The sequence below is a fragment of the Sarcophilus harrisii genome, chromosome 3 (genome assembly GCF_902635505.1).
Source record: "Sarcophilus harrisii chromosome 3, mSarHar1.11, whole genome shotgun sequence".
NCBI classification, from domain to species: Eukaryota; Metazoa; Chordata; class Mammalia; order Dasyuromorphia; family Dasyuridae; genus Sarcophilus; species Sarcophilus harrisii.
The window spans coordinates 54,442,411-54,468,011 of record NC_045428.1 but is presented as its reverse complement, the minus strand read 5'-3'; the positions used below and the strand labels follow the sequence as shown (position 1 = coordinate 54,468,011).

The window sequence follows — 25,601 nt, the reverse complement described above, 5'->3', positions numbered from 1 at the left end:
TAACCAGAATTTCTTTTAACACAGTGCCAAAGTATATAGCCACGGAAGAATGTTCAACTAGGTTTGGTTTTTAAATATAATTTAAATGTATTTCTCTTAAGTGTTTGAATGTTAGAATTTTCCAGGAATGTAAATTATAGAGCTATAAAAAGAAAGCTAATTGGACTAGCAGAACCACTAGAGAATGTTCCTGGTACTCAAAAACCCATACACTTTGTTGCACATGATTATGGAGTCTCATGGTTATTGATGACTCAGATATAATACCTTTAATCACACAAGTCTTTGACTTACAAGCTGTAAGTCCCTCCACCACCCTGTAACCCTCCTCCTCCTTCCTTTGTCTGACAAGTACCAAAATTAGATTTTGTAGTATTCAGATGTTCAGACTTGTAGACTATATTTCAGTAAGGCATTGGCTGGGATGTTTGAATGAGAAATAACATGAGGAAAAAGGAATTTTTTAAATCAAGTAAATGTTCTCTCAAATCATTGTAAATGTATGTGACAGATTATTAAGATATAGGACTGAGTAATCAGAGGCATTCAGGCATTTTAGATTTTAATTTAGTTGAATGTTAAACAACAACAAAAATGCCTGTCCCCCCCCCAAAAAAAAAGAGCCCTCTGCCCAATTCTTACAAACATTTCCATAACCACAGCAAGAAAGAACTTTTGGAAGAAAATACTTTTTGCCTGTACAAAATTGCTTATAAGTGAGACAGGTAGTTTACCAATGTGCTTTTTCTATTTATAATAATAATAATGACAATACAATTTATTCGTTTCAACCATGTCTAACTCTTCATGACCTCATTTGGGGTTTACCTGGTAAAGATAGTGAAGTGATTTGCTATTTCCTTCTCTAGCTCTTTTTACAGATGAAAAAACTGAGACAAACAGAGTTAAGTGCCTTGCCCAGGGTCATATAGTTAGTATGTGTCTGAAGCTAGATTTTAACTCAGGCCACTTGGCTGCACCTAGATGATAACCATAGCCAATATTAATATAAACTTTTATGGTTTACAAAGTAATCTGCATAAATTGCCTCAATTTAATCCTCACAATAACTGTTTATACAGATTTGGAAACTGATATTCAGAGAGTTTCATTGACTTCCCCAAGACCACACAGGTAGGAAGGGCCCTTCCTTTCTATGACACCGCAGTGGCCAGACCCATTAGGGAATGATTAGACTTTCTTCAGTATGTTGAAATTCCTGTTCATTTTTTTTTCCCAAGGCTAACTTAGTTATTGCTCTTCTGTTCTGAGTTGAAGGTTAATTGTGTTTTCAACACTGACTCTTGTGGAAAGGGTCTGTAATTTTAGAGAGAAATGTAAAATTTGATATTGGTTCTGTTGAAAAAAGATTCAACATTTCATTTAAGAGCCATTTATTAAATGTCTATTATGTGTAAGTCTCTAGGCAATATGAATGCAAATAGGACATGGGTTCAGAGCTCACTACTAAACAGCAGATATTTACAGGTAGAGGTAAATATATAAGTGCAGAAAAGGTTCACAATAGCTATTGATTATCCCATTCATTTATCTTTGCCTGTAACTCATGCTTCCCAGTAGTGTTTGTCATTACGGTAGGAGAATTCTATGCTTCCCTGGTGATTCCTAAGCCTGAAGGTCAATTTATGGAAGATTGCATTTTTAAAAAATTATGTCCAGATCCTTCTACTTCCCCAGTCTATTAAGATGACTTACAAAGCAGATAACACACATCCCTACCCACCTTTCTTAAACAGTAGGAGCTATAAGACTTTGCATTTGATAAAGAAAAAGAAATTAACGTGTTTAGGATGGAGTAAAGCCTCTCATATTTGGATAAGTGGAAACAGTTTAGCTAAATTAGGATTTCACAGATGTAGTGCTGGAAAGAATCTCAAAGGCCATCTAGTTCAGCCCATTTATTTCTCATGGGGAAAAAAAAAAAAAAAAACTCTGAGGCCTTGGAAATTAAATAATGTCACCAGGTAACAGGAGTTTAGGTGGGATTTAAACTGGTCTTCTGACTCTGGAAAGCTAGTGTTCTTTTAGTGTTTATTTTAGTTAACAAAACAAAGTAAAATGACATTGTAGAATCTTCTTAGAGAAAGACAGGTTTATTACTTCAAGGACATATTTTAATTAAGCTGCTGGATTATTGCCTAAAAGGGGCTTTTTTAAGGAAGGCAGGATGTGACATAGTGAATGGAGTGAAGCAGATCTGGCACTTACCAGCTTAGCTTTGTGATGGGTCATTTGCCTTAGTCCCAATTTCCTCATCTGTAAAATGGGGATATTTCTGTTTTTTGATGGGGGATAACAAAAGTGCCTATTTCACATGGTGAAGAAAAAAATGATACTTTGTAGTAGTTTACAAAGCTCAATATAAATGTTAACTGATATTTGTCATTATTCGATTGTATTAGGATGACTTTTGCAGCACTTACCTGCCAATGTTCTTGACATAGTTCATGTGAATAAATGAACATTTCTTCAATGCTAAACGTATTAAGCAATTATTTAATAGAATAGAAAGTATGACAGTAACTGTTCTTTCCTCCATTCCAATCAGACTGCTCTGCTTACTGTTCCCTGTATATGATATCATGTCTTCTGTACAGACTCTCTCTCATGCTTGGAATACTCTCTCTGCTAATCTATACTTCTTAAAACCCATTATGTGGTGAAATAAAATAGGCATTCTTCTGGGGGAAAAAAAGACGTTTTCAAACCGGTCTTTATCCTAACAGGTAAATTTATTATTGGGATCAATGTGTATTTTAAAGTGGAATTGAATAGTTAAGTTGTCTCTTCCTTGCTTTGTCCTCCTTTGTAGAAATATTGAATCAATTATACTTTTAAGGAAATTGACAGTTATAAATATTATTCTGTTCTGTGTTTTTTCATCATCTCTTGTTCATCACAGAGAGCTTATGAGTCAAGTAACATATCTGTTTCTTCTTCCATAGAATCATGGGGTCATAAAGGCTCACTAATTATCATTTAGTCCATTTTCCTGCCTCCATGTAGCCCTGCATTTAAATCCTTCCAAAGTTTTCTGAGTTTTGTTTTCACCAAGTCATCCCAGTGTTCTCCACCAATGTATTTCTCTCCCATTCTTCCAGATCCAATTTAAATCAATTTCCTCCATTCAGACTTCAATAAATAGGAAACAAAACATGATTGGTAGATATCCCTCATTCAATTATATCTTCCTAAGTTTTAAGACTGTTGAAACATTTAAAAATCAGGAAATAGCCCTACTGTTAAGGTTGAGTAGTATGTCACACGTATGATCAGCAATATTAGATATTGCTATTCTTATATTTTGTTCTTTCCATTTTTAAGACTATAATGACACTGGATCCAAACTCCACCTCTGACTCTTAAAAATCTTTATGATTATGGACAGTTCAATTTTTTTGAAAACTTTAGTTTCCCTTTCTATAAAATGGGTATAATCATAAGCATAGAGTTTACTCGACACGGTCGTTGTGATTTTCAGATAAGGTAATCCATATAAAGCTCTATGTATTCTACATCAGTACATTTTTTGATTTGTTTATTTGGATTCCCAAAGGCTATAGTGGATATCAAGAGAACCTATTCGACAGGCAGCCTTATCAAGAAATCCCAAGGAACTATGACATCTATACAGCAGGGTTTACCGAAGAGGAGCAGTTAGAAAGAGCGCTCAGAAACAGCCTCCGTGATCGAGGTAAGAATCTCATGCCCTTGCTTATTTTCAAGTATAGATCACATGGTGAGATAATGATTGCACAAGAACTGTTTTACAGAGAAACAAAACTAAAATAGTTTGTAAAAAGCATATGTAGGTGAAGAAATGTGTGCAGAATGTGATTACAGAGAATGTGTGTGATGCCATATTGCCACCAACCTAATCTAATAAAGTGCTAGACTATGTATGTACATTTTGTTAACGCTGTTCCTTTTATAGACAGGCTCAACTCAATTCCTTTGATGGCAATAAAGTCAAAAAACTTCTAAAAAAAATCATCTTAAGGGCATGCAATGGGTTCATAATGAAGCATACTGTGGTAAAATGGCTTGTGTATCATCTTGCTTCCTCTCTTCTTGATTAGCCTTACTTGGTCTTCATTGCTGATTTTTTCCCAATTGCTCTTAATATCACAGGACTTTCTGACATAACCCTTGAGATTCCAAAGTTACTTCACATCTCTAAAGAAGCATCAGAATAGAATGCTAGTGAAGACTGCTTAGATGAATAGTCAGGTACTTTGGTAGGTGGGGTACATCCAGTGAACTGATGTGGCCACCTAAGGAGCTCTCTGAAGATCTTGTGTTTAAAGAAATGTGTAGACATAATGGAGAGGAGGACACATAACCATAGGTGAAAATAATTCCTGAAAGGCAGGGACTGTTTCCTTTTTGACTTTGTATCCCTATTTCCTGGCACACACTAGAAATTTAGTAATTTCTTGTTGGTTGATTGACTCTAATCTCAGATAGATTTACTTACCTATGTAAAGATAGTTGTCACATCCATAAAATTACCTTTTCTCTTGGCTAAATATTCTCATTTTTAATGGCTCTTCTTATGTTTTTGCTTCTCCCAAATCCTCTTCCTACTCTGATTATATTTGTCTAACTTATCCTTAGTCATCAGTCATTATAAACTAGTCTTACTTCCTTTTTTGATATCTACATTGGTGAATGAGATTATACTGATAGAAATGAAATGTGAGTCAGTAAATAAAAAAAAAAATAAAAGTCTTATTGAAGACTTGTGATGGAAAATGCCATCCTCATCCAAAAAGAACCATGGAGACTGAATGTGGTTTGAAGTTTAGTATTTTCACCTTTTTGTTTATGTTTCTTTCTTTTTTGTGGTTTTCCCCCTTTTGGTCTGATATTTCTCGTACAACATGACAAATATGTTTAAAAGAATTGCACATATTTAACTTATATCAGATTACTTTCCATCTTGGGGAAAGGAGGAGGTAAAGGAGAGAGGGATGAAAATCTGGAACACAATGTCTTGCAAAAGTGAATGTTGAAAACCATCTTTACATGTATTTGGAAAAAGAAAACATTAAAAAAATAAATATTTTTTGAGTGCCTCTTGTATGCCCAGCATTATGCTGAGTTCTAGGATATAGGATAGAAAGGTAGGGTGGTAGGTAGAGAGATAGATAGATAGATAGATACATGCATGCATACATGCATACATACATATAGTTATGTAAACGATAGATATAGGTAATTATATAAAAGGTAGGTAGATGGATAGATAAATATACATAAAGAGATAATTATATAAAAGCTAGCTATAGATTATTATATAAAAGATAAAGAAAGAATTATAGAAAGATGGAAAGAGATAATTATATAAACAAAGCAGTTGACAGGGTTTCTTAGGATATCTCTAAGGACAAGATAAAGAAATAGGAGCCAAGTGATTCCAGTTGGGTATATTTGTAGCAATACAACCTTCGCCCAAACCTCCCTGTTACTATCAAGGATGCCACCATTTTTCTTGTAGCTGTAGCCAAGGTTTAGACTTGAATTTTAGACCTCACTCTCACTCATGGTATGTGTCCAAATGATTGCCAAGGTTTATCATTTCTACCTTCACAACACAGCATCTCTAACGTACATCTCCTCCTCTCCACTCACACAGCTTCATTTAGGCCATCATTAATCACTTCTTGTCTATACTATTACAATAGCTTTCTGATTAGGCTTCCTGACTGCAATTCCTCCTATAATTCATCATCCACACAGCTGCCAAAGGGATTCTTCCAAAGTGTAGTCCTACTGTTTCACTCCACCCTCACTTCCAATAAATTTTAATAGCACCAAATTGCATCTGGAATCAGAGACATTCTACTTCACTCTATACAATCTTTGGAATACCCCTGCTTGCCCCTCACATATCCTACTCTGGCTTTCATCTCCATGCTTTTGCCCTGGATGGCCTCTGGCACTGCCTGGAATGCTCTCCCTCCAAACCAGAGAAATCTTAGCTTCCTTTAAGAATTGGTTTCAGAATTAATTGAAACATCATTTCTGGAAACCTGTTTTGGTTTCCCCACTAAGCCATTTCTGTTAAGATTACGTTCTCCTTTCTGGATATTTATTTCGTATACACATAAACAAGTGTACATGTATACACACACATAAATATATACATATACATGCACATATATAGTGTGTATGTTTTAGCTGTATTTATTTTATATTATTTATATTATTATATTTTATAATTTACATCATATAATTGTTATATAATACATAATGCATTGTTATAATATAATAATTATGTAATATTTATATTATACATATATAAAAAACACATACACACATACAAATTGATTTATTTATGACCCCATTAAAGCATAAGCTGCTTGAGAACGCCCTATTTTTTCCTTACATATAGAGCTCAGCCTTGTGCTTAACCCATGCCAAAAATTTAACAAGGTCTTATTGATTGATTACTTAATTGATTGTTGACTGATCATACATTACTTCGAAAAAAGTTCTGCAGTGTCATTTCATCAGTTGTTCTTCTGAGTCCTTTAATAGTGTATTTTTTAATGATATAAAGATATATTATTAAATTTGAAGATGAGATAGAGTTGAGAAAGGACTCTTATTTATCATTTCAGTTCTTCATAAAAGTTTTAATCTTGAGCAAAAAACCAGTGAAGTGAACTTCTATTAGGGATAAATGTAAGGTCCTAATTGTTTTTTTTTTTTTTAATACACTGTAAAAATAAAATAAAAGTCATCCATAAAAATCACATGTTGGAGAAGACCCAATTTGACAGGATCTCATTAGATAAGATACCATGGCATAGTAGGAAGAGTACTGGAATTGGAGTTTTGAGAGATCTAGTTTTAGTTTTGCTTCTAAAACTTATTTCTTGTTTGATCCAGGATAAGACCCTTGACCTCTCTGAGCTTCAGTTCTCATCTGTTAAATGGATATGATAAAGCTTGCAGTACTTACCTCATAGACTATTGGAAAGATCAAGCAGTATATCGCTTATGGATGTGAAGTGTTTTATAAACCTTAAGCACAATATAAATGTCATTTAGGAAGTTTTAGTTGACTGCAGTCTTGGTATGAATCAACAGTGCGAGGTGACTGCTGACCATAGACTGCATCTCCATTAATAGAGTCATAATGTCCCTAACCAGGGTGGTAGTGGGTTATAATCAGATCACATTTGATTGTAATATTTCTTTTCTTGATGCTTTATTTTAAGGAAAATGTTGAAAGTATAAATAGAATGTATTCAGAAGAAAGTAATGAAAAAGATGAGACAACTTGAAATCATGTTTCAAGGGAAAAGTTCATAAAATCATAGCTAATGGAGGGCATCTGGACCAAACACTCCCATTTTACAAATGAAAAAATTCACTCAAATATGTAAAGTGACTTGCTCAGTCACATGGGTAGTTAGAGTTAAAATGAGGATTCAAACTCAGCTCCTCTCACTCCCCATCCATTATTCTTGGTTTTGAAAAAGAAGAAATGAAAAATGCTTAATCTAGAAAATAGCTGGACTTAGATTGAAGTCCTGTTTCTGACATATTACCTGTGTGTCCATAGGTAAATCATTTTAGGTGTCTCTCCAGAGACTAGAATTCTTAGGCAAAATGTTGATCTGCAAAGGTGAAAAGAGTTTTCACACATGGGGTACTCAGGATTTTATATTAAGTGAGTAAATCATAGATCCAGGTTCCATTTCTCTCTCCCTGTAAAGAAACACTATTTGCCCCCCTCAAAAAAAATCTTTTAGGTGTTTCAATCATGTTATATGATTGATGTTATTTCAGAAATTCTTTTTTATCACATATTATAGTCTTGAATTGATTTTTATAATCTTGCATATTGTTTTTATTTAATGGTGAACAGATAAGGTCTATAAATTGTTATGTGAATAAAATGAGCTAATGAGATTTTAATTTATTCCAGTGGAAATGAATGATGCTTATCAGGTGAAGGAGTCAAATATTGCAGAGTAGATACATTTTTAGGGATTGACAAATGTCATTTGCCACTTTCCATCATGGGCATGAATTCTGATTATTGGGACAGATTTTTGACAAAACATTTATCTATATGTCACAGTGGATTGAACACCAGGCTTGGAGTCAGGAAGAACTGAATTCCAATCCAACTTCAGATACTTAGAACCTATATGATCCTGGGCAAATCTCTTTAATTACAGTATGCCTCAGTTTCCTCCTCTGTAAAATTGAGACAATAGCATTTATCTCACAGAGTTGTTGAGGATTAAATAAAATAATATTTGTAAAACATTCAGCAGTGTCTGGCTCAGAGAAGGTGCTATATCGATATTTATTCCTTCTTCCTTTACTTCCCTTTCCTCCTTCCCCATATCAAAATACTTAATCAAACCAAGAGATTGGTTTATCAAACAATGAGGAATACTTAAAATTTCCAGAGTGGTTTTTCTTCTGAACTATATTTTCATGAAAAAATATTATACTGGATGATGATGACATAGTCCTTTATTATTATAAACTCTCATTTGGTCCTTACCATAATCCTGACATGAGTTTTATTATCTTAATCCTATAAAAGATAGCTAAATCTCAGAGAGACTCAGGGATTTATCCAAGAGCACACAGTATCACCAAGTGGAAGGTTCATAGTTCCAGCTGAGGCCTTTTGGCTAACCTTCTTTGCACTAATTCTCTATAAAATAGTTAAAAGACTTGAAAGAAACCTGTAGAAGAGGTAACATTTTTCAGGTGCAGAAGATTGAGGCTTACAGAAAGGGAAAAGGAGAAGTAGGAGATAGAATTCCTTTTTTGAAACCAGTGCCCCAGTTTCAAGAAGCATTAAATATAAATATTAAATATCAAAAATAAATATATTTCATTTGTTTTGAAGAAAATTTTTTTTTTATTTTACCATTCAGCCTTTAATTTTACCATACTCACTGGGTTTTGCCCCTCCCTGAAGTTTACTCAACTGTATTTGTCCTGCAGGTTGTATTATTTAATATCTTTAGCAGATTGAGTTATAGCTGCCCTGCCAGGGACATACACACTCCTTGCTATTCTATAGAATGGGCTGAGATGGGGAGTGAGGGCAAGAAGAGAGATGTCAAATTCTCTTTTGCATTTGTAAAATGCCTTTTCCTAGATTTTATAAAAACCTGTCAGTTAAAGACTTCCTTAAGATGCCATAGATAATAAAATAATATAATCCTTTAAAAAAAAAACTGATCAATTAAATTAAAAGCATTTATAAAGCACTGTGCAGCAAATAGCTAATGAGTTGGCCATTTGTGGGACTCAAGCACTGAGTGGAGGGCATAGAGAGAAGCTGCCATAGCCCATGTGGGCAGCTTATCTTTTGATACAACCAAAAGCCAAAAGGCAATTATTGGAGTTGGAACTTTGACGCACCATTGAAGCTAAGAATTAACAACACTTAGCTAGGTGTTGATCTCAACTCCTATCCCTCCCATTGACCAAGACAACCCTGGAAGCAAAGTTTTGCTGGCCATTTGTTGAAAACAGCCTTTTAAACATGGAAACAACAGTTTTCATACTATCCCAGCATCCAATAGTGTGTATTCTATTGACCCAGTGGTTCCATTACTAAGTTTCTACCCCCTCAAAAGTTCAAGGAACAACAACAAAAAATGACATAAAGAACATGCAGTTAAGGTGATGTTCATCAAATGGAGAATGATTGAACAAATTCTAGTAGAACAATTTAATGGAGAATTTTTTGTGCTACAAGAAATAATAAAAAGGGACAATTGCATCAAAATTTGGAAATAATTGTAAGTGATGTAGCTGATGAGTGAAAAGAGAAGACCATGAAAACAAATAATATAAAAAGAATGGCCTTCTAAAAGGAAATAACTTTGTAAGACAAGAATTATCAGCTCTGTGACCCAACCACAATTCCATAATAGATACTTTTGTCGTTGTTATTGTTATTGGTTGTTCATCCTTCTCTCTCAAAGAGAACCAGTTATGTCATGGGGTGATGTCTGGACTTGCTAATGAATTGGATGTGAGAAAGGCAGAACTGCAGAAAGTCACTGAATGGTCAATAAGGACCGCGTAATGCATGTTTGTTGAATAATTGATGTGAGACAGAGAAAGGGAAATGTGGTTTATTTTAACTAATGACAAATTTGGTGCTTCTTATTCCCGGATTTATTCCTCTACTACATATATGTGTGTATGTATCACACATACACACATACACTATATATATAGTATATAGTATACACACACACACACACACACACACACACACGACATCTTTTGTCGCTATGTGTATATATTTGTCATTTCCCTACCAGAATACAAGCTTCTTAAGGTCAGGGACTTTATTATTCATTATATATGTGTGTGTGTATTACATTTATATACTCATGACTTTTTTGTAGTTATATATATTTATATACTCATGACTTCTTTTGGAATAGAAACCCTATTTGTAGGTAAAAGTGTTAAGGGTGGTCTTTATGACCAAAGCAGAACTAGAGATCATTACTGATCACAAAATAGAAAATTTCGATTATACCAAACTGAAAAGTTTTTGTACAAACAAAACTAATGCAGACAAGATTAGAAGGGAAGCAATAAACTGGGAAAATATTTTTACAGTCAAAGGTTCTGATAAAGGCCTCATTTCCAAAATATATAGAGAATTAACTCTAATTTATAAAAAATCAAGCCATTCTCCAATTGAAAAATGGTCAAAGGATATGAACAGACAATTCTCAGATGAAGAAATTGAAACTATTTCTAGTCATATGAAAAGATGCTCCAAGTCATTATTAATCAGAGAAATGCAAATTAAGACAACTCTAAGATACCACTACACACCTGTCAGATTGGCTAAGATGACAGGAAAAAATAATGATGATTGTTGGAGGGGATGTGGGAAAACTGGGACATTGATTCATTGTTGGTGGAGTTGTGAACGAATCCAACCATTTTGGAGAGTAGTTTGGAACTATGCTCAAAAAGTTATCAAACTGTGCATACCCTTTGATCCAGCAGTGTTACTACTGGGATTATATCCCAAAGAGATTATAAAGAAGGGAAAGGGACCTGTATGTGCACGAATGTTTGTGGCAGCCCTTTTTGTAGTGGCTAGAAACTGGAAACTGAATGGATGTCCATCAGTTGGAGAATGGCTGAATAAATTGTGGTATATGAAAATTATGGAATATTACTGTTCTGTAAGAAATGACCAACAGGATGATTTCAGAAAGGCCTGGAGAGACTTACACGAACTGATGCTGAGTGAAATGAGCAGGACCAGGAGATCATTATATACTTCAACAACAATACTATATGATGACCAGTTCTGATGGACCAGGCCATCCTCAGCAACGAGATCAACCAAATCATTTCTAATGGAGCAGTAATGAACTGAACTAGCTATGCCCAGAAAAAGAACTCTGGGAGATGACTAAAAACCATTACATTGAATTCCCAATCCCTATAGTTATGCACACCTGCATTTTTGATTTCCTTCACAAGCTAATTGTACAATAATTCAGAGTCTGATTCTTTTTGTACAGCAAAATAATGTTTTGGTCATGTATACTTATTGTGTATCTAAGTTATATTTTAATATATTTAACATCTACTGGTCATCCTGACATTTAGGGGAGGGGGTGGGGGGGTAAGAGGTGAAAAATTGGAACAAGAGGTTTGGCAATTGTTAATGCTGTAAAGTTACCCATGTATATATCCTGTAAATAAAAGGCTATTAAATAAAAAAAAAAAAAAAAAGTGTTAAGGGTACCATTTTCTAGTAAGTTAACCACCAGGAAAGCCTTTTACCAATCTAAGCATGAGGTCATTTTTCAATTAAGTTTCTTGTAGACCAAAATTAGGAAATAGATTATTGATTTGTAATCTTAAATTTTGACATTGTTGATACTTGGTACTTGTTTGAATTCTTTCAGCCTAATTCATGGAGCTCTTGGGAGCCAGGCTTAGATTGTAGGTGCCATATCTGATGCCATGTATGACAGTTCTCTTATAGAAATCATGTTGAACAGTGGGTTTCAGATTTGAAGCAAAGGAGACTTGAATTCAGTTCCTATCTCTGATAGTAACTACTTATGTGGGCAAACCATCCATCCATCCATTCATTCATTCACTTTATATGTGTGTGTATGTGTGTGTGTATGTGTGTGTATGTGTGTGTGTGTGTGTATACATACATACACATTTTTATATAAACACACATATAATATACAATATACCTATCATATACATATGCATGTATCTATGTACATATGTATATACATGTTTGTGCATATTCCATGTATGTGTGCTTATATATAATCTGGCTTTTACTATATGCTAAGGATATTAGATAACAAGAAAGCAGTCTCTGGACTGAAGCTTACTGCTTCTCTTGGGAGAAACAATGTGATTACTGATATTTAAATGCAAAATAATAATCACTAGCATTCATGTGGTGTTTTAAAATTTACGTGGCACTTTCCATTTATTATGTCATTTTATAAGGATTTTTATTAAGGTCTCTACACAAATGCAAATTAATTCCAAGGATTGAGTGGAGTTGACACTAGCAACTGCAGAGATGATCAAAGGCCTTCTAAGATGTGAAGATGAGGAAAGGGTGCATTTCAGGCAGGGGGAACAGACAGCCTGGGTAAATGAGTAAGGACAGGAGATAGGGTGCTTATAGAGGCAATAAGTAGACCAATTTGACTAGTCTATAAAATACATGAAGACAAGTAATATTCAGTAATCTGGCTGGAGACATAGTAGGAGGTGCTTCAAGTGATAAATGATTTAATCATTGAAATAATTTTATTCTCTGACTTCTTGCACAAGGGTATGATGTGGTCAATTCTGTGTTGATATTTCTTTTGGTTTGATTTGTTGTGGATTTGTGATTTCATCAGAGAAGCTAAATTCCCTTTACCAGTATATACCAGCATTTTTCCTGCAAGTTGAATCTTAGAGAGGGTTGCCTGTGACCCTGTGAGTCTGGCCCAGATTGTCACTGCCAAGATATGTCAGAATAAAATCTTAAACCCATGTCTTCCTGACTTGGAAATTGACTCACTATCTTCTATGTCAGGCTGCCTTATACTTTAGGAAGATCATTTATTCTTTCTGAAACCAAGATTTTTTTCATCTATAAAACAGAAAAAATTGTAATATTCACCTGCTCTAATTCTAATGTAAATCAACATCAAATACTATGTGAACCATGCTTTGTAAACTTGAAAGTACTTAAAGATGTCAGCTGATGTCCTCATCTTCATCTTCCTCATTATTATTGTTATTAGGACAGTCCTTTTTTGTAAGAAAAATGATATTCCTAGATTTCATTTTAAAATTTTTTTATTTTTAAATAATAGCTTTTTATTATCAAAATATATGCAAAGATAGTTTTCAGCATTCATCTTTGTAAAACCTTGTGCCAAATTTTCCTCCCTCCCTTATTCCCATTCCCTTCCCTAGATGTCAAGTAATTCAATATATGTTAAACAAGTGCAATTCTTCTATACATAGTTCCACAATTATCATGCTACACACAAAAAAAAAAAAAGATCAAAAAGAAAAAAATGAGGGAAAAAAAGCAAAAAGCAAGGAAACAACAACAAAAAAGATGAAAATACAATGTTGTGATCCACATTCAGTTTCCACAGTCCACTCTCTGAGTGTAGATGGCTCTCTCCATCATAAGTCTCTTGGAATTGCCTTGAATCATCTCATTGTTGAAAAGAGCCAAGTCCATCACAGTTGATCATCACATAGTCTTGCTGTTGCCATGTATAATGATCTCCTGGTTCTGCTCATTTCACTTAGCATCAGTTCATGTAAGTCTCTCCCGGTCTCTGTGAAATCAGCCTGCTGGTCATTTCTTACAGAACAACAATATTCCATAACATTCATATACCACAACTTATTCAACCATTCGCCAACTAATGGGCATCCCCTCAGTTTCCAGCTCCTCATCTCTACAAAAAGAGCTGCCACAAACATTTTTACACATTGGGTCCTTTCCCCTTTTTTATGATCTCTTTGGGATACAGGCTCAGTATCCTAGATTTCAAGTGGATTAAGCAGTTAAAGCTCTTTTTAAATGATCTTGTCTTCTCCTGTTGGCAGTCTCAGCTTTTATAACATGTGTCCAAAAGGCAGCTGATGCCCCCAACACCAAGAGAATGGACTTGAATCACTGCCAGCTTTTTTTTTTAAAGTCAAAAGGCAGACACCAGCTTATAACCCAAGCTCCTGGTTTTTCCTTGTCCCTGGTGATGAATAATGCACGCCTTTTGTGGGTACAAGGGTAGCCTGCCACCCAGGTCCAGCTGGAAACAAGGCCATTTTCTAACCTTGCCTGCCAGCCCAACATGCATGGTGTATTTAAGGCCGGAAATCCTTTTTGACACATGGAGTAACTAGTGATTCTCATCAACCCTTTTCAAAATGCTCAGTGGGCACAGAATCATATTTACATACACAGCTCTTGAAATCCAGCATTTGTACACCCCTCCCCAATTTATTTTATTCTCTAATAGAAGATAGGACCTAGTTTGTCAAAATACAATTCTTTCCCTCTTCTCTCCTTTCTTCTTCCTTTTTCTCTCCCCCCCCCCCCCCCCAGTAGCAGCTGCCAAAGCAGTTTTAGAAATTGAACCTAATCTTTGATACTTTTATTTTCTAGTAAATTTTACATCTGTTATTTTCTAGTAAGTTTTAAAATGAAATATTTGAAGTTCTTTTTAACAGAACTTTCAAGACATATGAATTCTTTTAGTTAAAAATTTCCCAAGAATTATCAGAGATCCTAGATTTTAAGTCACATTGAAGATAAATTGAATATGACCTGTTATCTTGTATTTAGTTTGTAAAGGGAATTGCATCTGTAGTTAAATTAAGAATATTTTGCATACTTTGAAGCAGAGGACTGCTTTTATATTGCTTAAAATTACTGTGGCATCATGGCAGCATCTGTGACATAGGAGTTGGGAAACCTATATGTTAGCTAATCAGAATTCTACATTAATTAAGATATATGAATTTTTTTAGTTAATATTGTCCCAAGAATTATCAGAGATCCTTAGATTTTAAGTCACATTGAAGATAAATTGAATATGACCTGTTATCTTGCATTTAGTTTGTAAAGGGAATTGGCATCTGTAGTTAAATTAAGAATATTTTTACATACTTTGAAGCAGAGGACTGGGTTTATATTGCTTAAAATTACTGTAGCAACATGGCAGCATCTGTGACATAAGAGTTAGGAAATCTATTTGTTAGCTGATCATGGATTAGTTGCCTGCTTAATTTAACTAACTGTATTCACATGGTCAGGAAGTTCTTTATCTTCAAAATGAGGAGTTGGTTAAATAGTCCTTGAAATCCCTTCTTAGAGCAAGATTGTGTGAGTATGGCCTATCAGGTAGGTAGGAAGTAAGTGGGTATAACTAGGAGGTGATGAGGAGAGTTGGGGATTGTTGGCAGGGCTCTTAGAAATCTTGGAAATCTCATTTCCTCCTTACAGGTTGGTCTGGATTTTTGTGGCACAGAGATCATTTTCTGCAAGGCCAATACCCATCGCATCACTTATATAACCGGGAATTTCAATAGTTTGTACTTTGCCAGTAGACTCAAGTCTTATTCAGTTATAAATTTGTATTCAGCTAAGTTGGCTCACATTAAACATTAGCAGTTTCTGCCAAATCCAATGTCTTTGTTGGCCTGACATGGTTAGGAATGGTATAGTCCAAGCCCAAAATGTTCAGCTAATTCTGTGGGACCACTTAATTTTTTTCTTCAGTCATTTAATCATTCGGTTTCCCCCAGGAAAATCTTCTATTCAATTGAAAAAACACCACCTGAGAGATAGATTAGCTAAGGGCAGTATCAAAAGCAAACCAACTCATACATCCTGATGGCTATTTCTTGAATTGTTACTCTAATGAACCATTGACATGTTACAAAATACCTTCTCCCCTCTGTCTTCTTGAAAACACATGTGACTTAGAACTTGTTAAATAGATTTTTTTTATATACATATGTATACATGTTGCATTGTACTCACGTGTCTTTATATATAGATGTGCCCATGTATTAGAGGAACCTAGATTTAGAACTGGAAGTGATCTTAGATATTATTTAATCCCATATTACAGATGAATAACCTGTTGTACAGGAAGAAGGAAGAGGAAATGGTGAAACAAAATCACACTGCCTGGAAGTTGCCAATCCAGGTCTTCTGCCTCCAGATCTATGCTTTGTTTTACTGTCTCATTTATGTATATCGATGTGTGCATTTATATGCATCAAAACATGCAAAAAGTATACTTTGTGCATATTATGTATGACTTATGTAAATTATTGGATTGGTACATGACAAACACAGGGGTGGGTAATGGGAAGGCTTGATCTTGCCTGGGAGAAGGGCCGTCTCCTAATCAGAGAGTGTGGCAAAGGAGTAGAGAGTGAGGGAAGCATATATCAAGAGGGCAGAAATGCAGAGAAAGGGGAAGAAAAGATAATTTAAACAAAATGGTCTCAATTTTCTCATCTTGTAAACACTCAGTTGCCTAAACAACTTTCTAAAACTATAGACTGAAGAACCATTTCAGATTAACATTGATAAAGGGGAATCACCTTCACCAATGAAATTACAGATCCAGACCCCTCCCCTGCCACTTTTTTTTTCAATGAATTACAGATTAATAGAGATTTATTGACTTGAAGTCCCCACATATGAGACTATTGCCTAAAACTGGATCACAATTGAAGGAAAAGTCCTAAATCTAAAAATAAGAAACAAAACCCAAAAATAGTGTGCTTTGTACTGAATGGTTAAAAAAAAAAACACTTTAGTAAATATCTGATGAGTTAATAATAATATATTTTAATAATGTTAACAAATAACATGGTAATGTTTAATAAACAAATGTTTGTTGAATTAATTATAATTCATATGTACATATGAAGTTTTTAGGAAATAGCTTTAGCTCCAGAAGGGTCTTTGAAATTATATATCCCAAGCTCAGATATATGGGATATCTATAAAATAAAGATACTAAGGCCTGGATGGATGGCTTACCCAATATCACATAGTTCACAAATCAGAGTTTAGGTTCTATACCACATAGAGACTTTCAATAACAAATAAATCAGATCAGGTAACTATTTAATTCAGGAAAGAATTACAGAGTCACCTGAATCTAAGTCTGTCTTCTATCTTCCATGTATCTACCAAGCTATGGAATCTATTGCATTGAATAAGTATTAATTATTAGATTATAGAATTGTAAGATCATAAAATTATATTTCTTATATATTACCATGTTATTTGTTAACATTTATTAAAATATGTATTATTAACTATAAGTTTAGAAATCATTTATTTCTACTCCCTCATTTTGTTCAATTTTTTATTTTTAATAAGTTTTATCAGTGCCTTTTGCCCCTTCTCCCCTTTTTCTTATCACTTACTTTCTTCCATCTTATTGTGGTTTCTTTGGCGGCTGGATCTCAAAGTACCTCAGCCTCCCACACTAAGCAATTCATGGTTCACCAGCCTATATGTCTGCCACAAACAATTGCACAGCTGTGAACCATGCAGTTTCCTGTCCTGCTAACCTGTCCCACTCTCTCTGTTCCTTAGTTCTCTGGCACCATCTGTTTGGAGTCTGTTTTTCCTGGCACCCACAGTTCAAAGCCTGCTTTTCTCAGTTCTGTCAGTTAAGAACTTGGGCCGTGCATCATTGATGCTTTCAGGTTGTAGCTCCTGTAGCAGGTTTTTATTCCTGAAGGGTGATTTGCTCTTGAAGGCCTAGCTGACTGTTGAGGCCCAAGCAAATTTTTTCATCCTAGAACTAGGACCTTCATGGCACAAGAAAGGGAGAGGAAGGAAATGGGGTAGGAGGGGGAGAGATGTTTGATGAAAGCTTGTGTTGTTTCCTTGAATCTGCTAGTTTATTTTCAATGCTGGTGGTACAGGAGGTAAGGGAAAGACCCTGAGTGAGCTCAGGATCACCATTTATTAAGGTTCAGGTTACATTTATTAAGTAATTTTGCAAAAAAAAAAAATTGTCCCATAATACTTCTATAAGAGTACTTCTCTGTTGAGGAGAGTTATGGCTCACAATTTGGGAACTTACAACTGGTAATAGAGTTGGATTTGAATCCAAGTAAATAGACTCTAAATCCTGTTCTCTTTTTTCTGTATTACACAGGATACTACTTCTTCCAAGTATGAATAACTTGTCAAATTTAAGATTTGTCACTGATGTAAATTCCTTCCAGGATTCAATCTAAGTATTGACCAAACACAATAAACTGGGTCCAAATTTGAAAAAGACAAGAGTAGTCTGGATTGTTTTCAGGAAGTTGCAAAGCACTTTTTACTGATTCCAAAACGTTCTTGTCACAGTCAAGTCCCATTTTTTCACTACCAACATTTTACCCATATTCCTATATGACAAAGAGACTCTAAACTAAAGCCCCTGAAGGACTGTGGAAAGATACTGGACTAGTGTGAATAGACTTCAAGACCAAGACTAAAAGGTGTTATCATAAATTGATTGGAGTATTTTAATATATGTAAGACACAAGACTAGATGGTAGGAGTTTATATTTTACCATGATTTTAGTCCCCCAAAACTTACATCTAACTGAGAGCCTTATATGATGTATGTGAGTAATTAATAGTACTAGAAAAAGTAATTAATAGTTCTAGAAAAATTGAATAGTACTAGAAAAATTCAGGATTGTAACACTTTTTCCTGGAGCCTTGAAGAAAGATGTGTATTCAAAGAAGTGGTAAGGAAGCTATACCTTCCTGACAGGGAGACAGCTTGTGTTCCTGCATGGAGCAGGAGTGTAGAATTCATGAAGGAGAGTGATGTGAAATAAGGTTGAAAAGGTAAGTAGAAGCAACTCTTTGGAAGGCCTTAAATTCCTGGCTAAGAAATTTCTTTTTTTTTTTTTTTTTTTTTTTTTTTTTTTTTTTTTTTGCTGAGACAATTGGGGTTAAATGACTTGCCCAGGGTCACACAGCTAGGAAGTGTTAAGTGTCTAAGGCCAGATTTGAGCCCAGATCCTCCTGACTTCAGGGCTGGTGCTCTATCCACTTCACCAACTAAATGCCCCCTAAGAAATGTCTTAAACACACCTAACATCTACATAAAGATACACGAAGGCACACATATACATTCTACGGTATTTCATAAGATTAACTTTAAAAGAAGAAAGCAAAAAAGTACTGTTCAAGCACTTTGTTTAAAGAAATAATGCCCTTTTCCTAAAGAGAATTTACCGATTGTCCTGATTTGGGGGAGAGAAATCAGATAATTTTCATTCAAACTAAACAATTGTGAATTGATATAAGCTTTGAATTCTGTGTGCCAATATTCTGAACAAAATATTTAAAAGTCAGTGGATTCCAAAGTTTGTTTTATGAACATAGTTGAAATTTTAAATGATACGAAGCTTTCTTTTTAAATCCTGGGATATTGAAAAAGAGACTTGTTAAAACTGTACTAACACAGGGCTTCTTAAACTTTTTCCACTCACAAGAAATTTTTGTGAACCTGGGTAGGTAAATAAAATAAATATAAAAATTAAACATTTATTTATAATAAATCATAATTTTGCTATTCCCACATTCAGCCATGAGACCCTTTATGGAGTTGACAACCACAGTTTAAGAAGTGCAAATGTGCAGCATTTTTAATAGTCATTGTACAAAGTTCCCGTTTCCCTTCTTAGTTTTGTCCTGCTTGTATTCTTCCCACTCTTGAATTCTTGGGAGAAAGAGCAAGGCACATCAGTGTACTAGAGGGAGGACTCCTTCCATCCACTGCCATTTTGGCAGGTTACCATGTAACCAAGAGCAATTTCCATAAAAAGACTACTCTTAAGAAAACCTAGCAGACCCAGTTAATGATATTTAATCAGGGCTATGGTTCATATTATTAGCTGGGGGTTGGAGTGGTGAAAATGGGAGAGATGAGAGGGTGATGCAGAGAGCCACCCAAATCCCGCTGTATTTTGGATAAATTTATGTTAGCCAGCATATTTTTTTGTTTTTTAGCTATGTAAATATAATGTGGTGAGCCCCAAAGAAACAACAGTAGGCAGCTGCACTGCTCTGTCTCCTCAGACCCTGACACAAGACACAGGATACATTTACAGTGCTAATGAGCAATTAGGATGTTCTTCCCTGTCAATTAGCTTGAAGAATAATGAGACTGAATGAGCACTGTCCTTTTTAAAGGATATGTATTTCCTAAAAGCATGCTATTCTCTGCTGTTTACAATTATATGGCTGGCAAACAGCTACTTAACATGGGTAAAAATTCAATTGTGCCACTTGAAACAGATGGATGAGAGATGTACAGACAGGTACCACTTGAAAGTTGGAATTGCCTGAATTTCTTTCCTTCTTTCCCTTTCTAGTTGTCATGTCATCTAAACTCCTGCCTTCCCTGTAACTGTCTTCACAGTTTGCTGATAGGAGATGTCTGCAGTTCACGTTTTCTCTCTCTCTCTTTATTTGTATCTCCAGCACTTAGTACATTGCTTGGTACATAGTACCCATCCCATAAATATTGGATTGATTGATTGATTAACAAATGCACACTATATGTTTTGGCCTGCGGGGTATTAATCCTAGAGTTGGATCTCTTTTTATCATATAATACACTAGTGTTCTATCTGCTTACCTAAACAGTCTGGATTATTAATGCTAAATCAAAAACTGTAGAAATCGATGGACAAATACCATCCAGAGAGTCAGAGGATCTTTTTTAAAAAATCTAGATGGCAGCCTATGAAGGCAGGAATTTGGATGCTTAGACCAGTAATCATGGTAAAATTAGGCTCAGAATATATTGAGTTAACATTAATAAGTACTCTTTCTTAGAGCTTAATTACATTTGTAGTATTTGCCTTTACCTTGATACAGTGTCATAGACCCTACACTTAATTCACAAATATTAAACTGAATTTAAATAGTTTACTGTAGTCTGAGAGCGATGAAGCCGCTGAAAGGAATTGGAGGGTCCTCCCGATTTGGGAGGTTTATGAAATGGGTCTCCTGAAATGCTAGAACTGGCTATGGTGATGTTTATATTTAATAACATTTAGAAAGGAGTATTCCATGCTTTCTCCAAAATTATTATTGCTGTTGTATCTTTAGTTTTTGAAGATTAGCCTCCTGTCTTTATCTTTCTCCCAAAGATGTCACATATCAGCCCATTTTAAAGTTTTATTCCCACTCGAGTTTTCTTGTTGATTGACTAAGCCAGGATATAGAAGGGAAGCAAATAATAATCTGCTATGTATTATTAGCCTTTTCAGGGGTCTGAAGCATCTTAATATTCCCCCTCTACTTTATATCCATTATACAATTTTTTTGAAAAATCACTTTTGTGCCTTTATAATTCATTTTGAGTTTTTATTGGTAGTCTCCAGATAGTCTCTGATAGTCTTTACATTCTGACCTGTATTAGCCTTTTATGCCAGAACTGGTTAACTTTCAAAAGATTTCAAAACAAAATAACTTATCTTATGGTATATATAAATTGCTTTAGTTGGATTTCTTGCCATTTGCTGCCAATTTCTATTTTTAGTTCACTTCTCCATTTCCCAGAACAAGAACCCTGATTCTTTGATAGAAATCATATTCCAGTCAGCACTGCCACATTTTCCTACAGGCCTACAGTGGCCTCCTGACATTTCCTACTCTTGTGCTGGATCTTCCCTTTGGAGCCCCCCAAGAGACCAAATAAATGTACATGATGGTCCTTCAGATGCACGAAGACATTATCATGTCTCCATCAAGTCTTCTCTTCAGGTTCACAAAAGTGCCATCAGTCAGTTTCAGAGCCAAGACTTATACTTGGGACTCTAATTTTCACCCCATTGCAAATGTGTCTGGGCTCATTTTCAGGACTGTGGTTCATATTTTCATATTAGTTGGGAGGATGAGGGCAAAAATGAGGGAGATGGAAGAATGAAACCATATCTAAACCCAACTGTATTTTGGATAAATTTATGGTAGCCTGTAATTTAGCTATGTAAAAATGGTAGGAATTGATTTTCAGAAAATAATCATTTTCCTAGTATAGGTGAGGGGAGCATGGAATGGGGAATGTGTATTACTTAGAATCAATGAACATTTCTGCCCTTTGATGGTAATATCCTAATGACCATCACGCTTTTTACCCTTTTAGAATGTGATCCATCAGTTCTTCTTCTCCATTAGCCTTGAAATTATAGGTGATCACACAGTATGAGTAGATTTGGAAGAAAATATAAATTTAAATAAGTTTTAACATTTAAAAAAAATATTTTCACCAAGAACTCCCCCTTCTGTGTAAGAAAATTTGCAGCCTACCAGATATCTTTAAGGCACCCAACTGCCATCATTAGCAGAGGCTGAAATTATAATACTTCAGTCAATATTTCCCTGCTTTTAGTCTCTGTTCTTTGCCAACCTATATCCTTCATACTGCCAATAGACATCTTGCACAGGTCAGACTATGTCATTTCCCTATAGGTGACTCTTAATTAAGTTTTCCCTCTAAATCTACATTATGAAATATAAAGGCCACCTGGCATTCAAAGCCTTCCTCAATCTGACCCCAGCCTATCTCTTCAGTTTTATTTCATGCTCTTCATTCCTTTTCATAAATGCTATGGTCAAGCCCACTTATAACCTGATCTCATATTGTCCTTTCTTAGGCAACATTTCCTCATTGAAACCTTTCCTCATTTCTCTCCCTATTTGTCTCCTCAACCTCCAGGCAGAAGTGAATCCTGTCTTTAATCTTGCAGGTCTTTGTAATTTATATCATGCATTTTGTTGATTCTAACATTTATTAAGCTTATTTGTGGTAGTCTCATTCACCTTACTAGTTGGTTTGCACTTTGAGGGTAGGGATAAGCATGGTTGTTTTGTTTTCGTATTTGTATTACTGAGGCTTGATATACTTCTTTGTGTACTGAATCAACATGGTGTAGTAGTTAGAAGATTAGACTTGAGAGTAAAGAAAACATTCAAATTCTGCCTTAGACACTTCCTATCTGTATGATCTTGGACAAGGCAATCTCTCTGAGTCTCATTTTTTCACAGTAATAACAGTACCTACCTTGCAGGGTGACTGTGAAGAAGAAATGATGTAATAAACCTTTATAAAGAACTTGATAAACCATAAAATATTACATAAATATCATCTATTATTAATAGTCTTATTATCACGGAGCAATATTAATAAATATCTAAATTGAATCAGTCAAGATCACACTGATGGTGACCCATCCATGATCCAGACTTAAGATACTCTTGTGGAATCAAATTGTTGATATTGTAACAGGAGCCCTGAACCTGGAGTCTCTTCCCAACTCAGCCTCCAATTGGCAATGGGACCTCAGGCAATTCAATTTATTGGGTTTGTGCTCTGTTTGAGGCACTGCTCATTCATCCACTTGTTTATTTATTCATGCATTCATTTTGTATGTTCATTTATCCATTTATATAAGAGAGGGCCATGCAGTGTATTCTTTGTAAGTTCTGTTTTCTGCTTTTGAAGCATTGTAAAAAATTATATACAGAGAGAATAATTCTCCAATACTCACACAATAAGACTTGAGAGATCGCTTTCTTGGAGAAACAGTATATACTAAATTCTGACGTAGGAGAAAGAGATGAGTTTGGAGTAAAAATCATTCAGTATTACTATTGGCAATAATTACTACTGAAAAACTGGCAAGGCTGGCTTTCTGCCACAAGGTCAAGACACTACTTCTTACTGAAATTAGTTTTTGTTTTAAACAAATTTCTTTTGCATAAGTTTTATTTCTGGAGTGACTATATTCTTAAAATATCCCTGTTTTGTTGTTGTATTTCAAAACAATTCATCATTATACACACAAAAGCCCATTAGTTATTAAATGTTATTTAAACAAACAAAAACCAAATTAGTTGATTGAGTTCAACATTTTCCTTCTAGTTTGATCATTCTGATTTGTTCTCCTTTCTTTGTAAATGTAAATGTTAGTAAGAGTGGACCCTGAGGTTAGTATTAACGGCTATTGCTGATTGAAAGAGTGTTGATTGTTGTTTGTCCTTCCTTCTGGAAGAGGTCTTGACAACAGGAAAGTGATGTCATGATTTGCAAGTGAATAAGTGAGAGGCTGTGCAGTCACCAGCCTCTCTCCTTCAGAGCGATAAGGGTTCAGGGTTTGATTAATATCTGGTCAGAATGATTTGGAGATGGCTCCCAGGTGTTTTTATTGAGTGCCCTATTGGTTATTAAACCAAATTTAGTCTTAATACAAAGTTAAGCTATTAAAGCAATAAGAACCCTTTGCCTCTGGATTGCCAGGTATCACATGTACATCTCTTTATAGGTACCTTCTCTGGGCATCTACTGTATTTACCCATCAGTACCAAAATATATATTAAACACTTAGGAATGGTATAGAAGAAAAACAAAAGCTAGACTTCATGAGGAATTCACAAGCTAGTTATTAAAGGACTTTGGTTCAGTTGGTCAAAGTCAAAGAGCACAAGTATCCTCAGATGTCCAAGGCCCACAGGAAACTCTGGTTCATGATCGCATCCTGAACAATCAGGTGGTTTTGTCTTCAGACAATATTGTCTTCTGGATAGTTATGGGGCCCCAGTCAGTTTAAGGGGCAAGTACCAAGGATCAGGTCAGCACCATAATATTCCCTAAGTATTAGGACATCCTGAGAACATTCCCGTGCTCCACAGTAGGCTGTTAGACCCTTGGCCATGGCACAGGCTTCCAGTTCTCAACTTGAATTAAGAAACCACCATTCATTTTGAATATTCACCAATAAAGATCTAAGGTTTAAGCAACAACATAACTACTAAGAGTCTGACACCTTTTCCTTTGATTAATTTTATCATCAGCCAGTTTTTTCAGTTCTTTTTTTATTTTGTAAAAAGGCTATCATCATTTAAATTATTTTGCTTATTTTGTCCTTCAAAAATTTCAGGGTTTCATAATGTTACTTGCTACTTATTTTTAAAGAGGATACAGTTATTTTTACTGATACCTTCATTTTTTAATCACTTACTTATAAGTACAAGGTACACAACCTGATACTTTTTCCTTTAACTAATTTTATCATCAGCCAGTTTTTTCAGTTCCTTATCTCCTCCATAAGAAAAAGTCTATCATCATCATTTAAATTATTTTAGTTATTTTTTCCTCCTTCAAAAACTTGAGGGTTCATAATGCTATTTGCTACTTATTTTCAAAAATATACAGTTATTTATTACAATTACAATAAAATATACAATTATTTTTGTATATTTGTTATATTTGATAGCTTCATTTTTTTATCACTTTTATTTATAAGCACAAGGTAGACGAAAAATCTTATTGCGATATTAAGCTGTTGAAAGCTTAAAAGTGTCTTAAGGCTTATAGGATACCCAATATATAGTTCTCCTTCTCTACCTAGTGAGCCACCACTTGTGACAAAGAATAAAAAAGAAAAGAAGTGGTAGTGTGGGAGTGGTAGTAGTAGTGGTGGGGATCATTTCAACA

The 25,601-nt window shown here is 34.8% G+C and overlaps 1 protein-coding gene across 5 annotated transcripts in view; it reads left to right on the top strand.

Annotated features, from left to right (window-relative positions):
- Positions 1 to 25,601, top strand: part of RHBDD1 (rhomboid domain containing 1) — a 181,711-nt gene that overhangs the window by 106,129 nt on the left and 49,981 nt on the right. For 4 of the 5 annotated variants that reach the window (XM_031957948.1, XM_031957946.1, XM_023500797.2 and 1 more), the window contains exon 6: positions 3,578 to 3,715. In XM_031957948.1, coding sequence (XP_031813808.1) covers positions 3,578 to 3,715 — 138 coding nt within the window. Of the gene's footprint in view, positions 1 to 3,577; positions 3,716 to 16,187; positions 16,852 to 25,601 lie in introns of those variants that run through there. The other variant, XM_031957947.1, reaches the window with a different exon arrangement.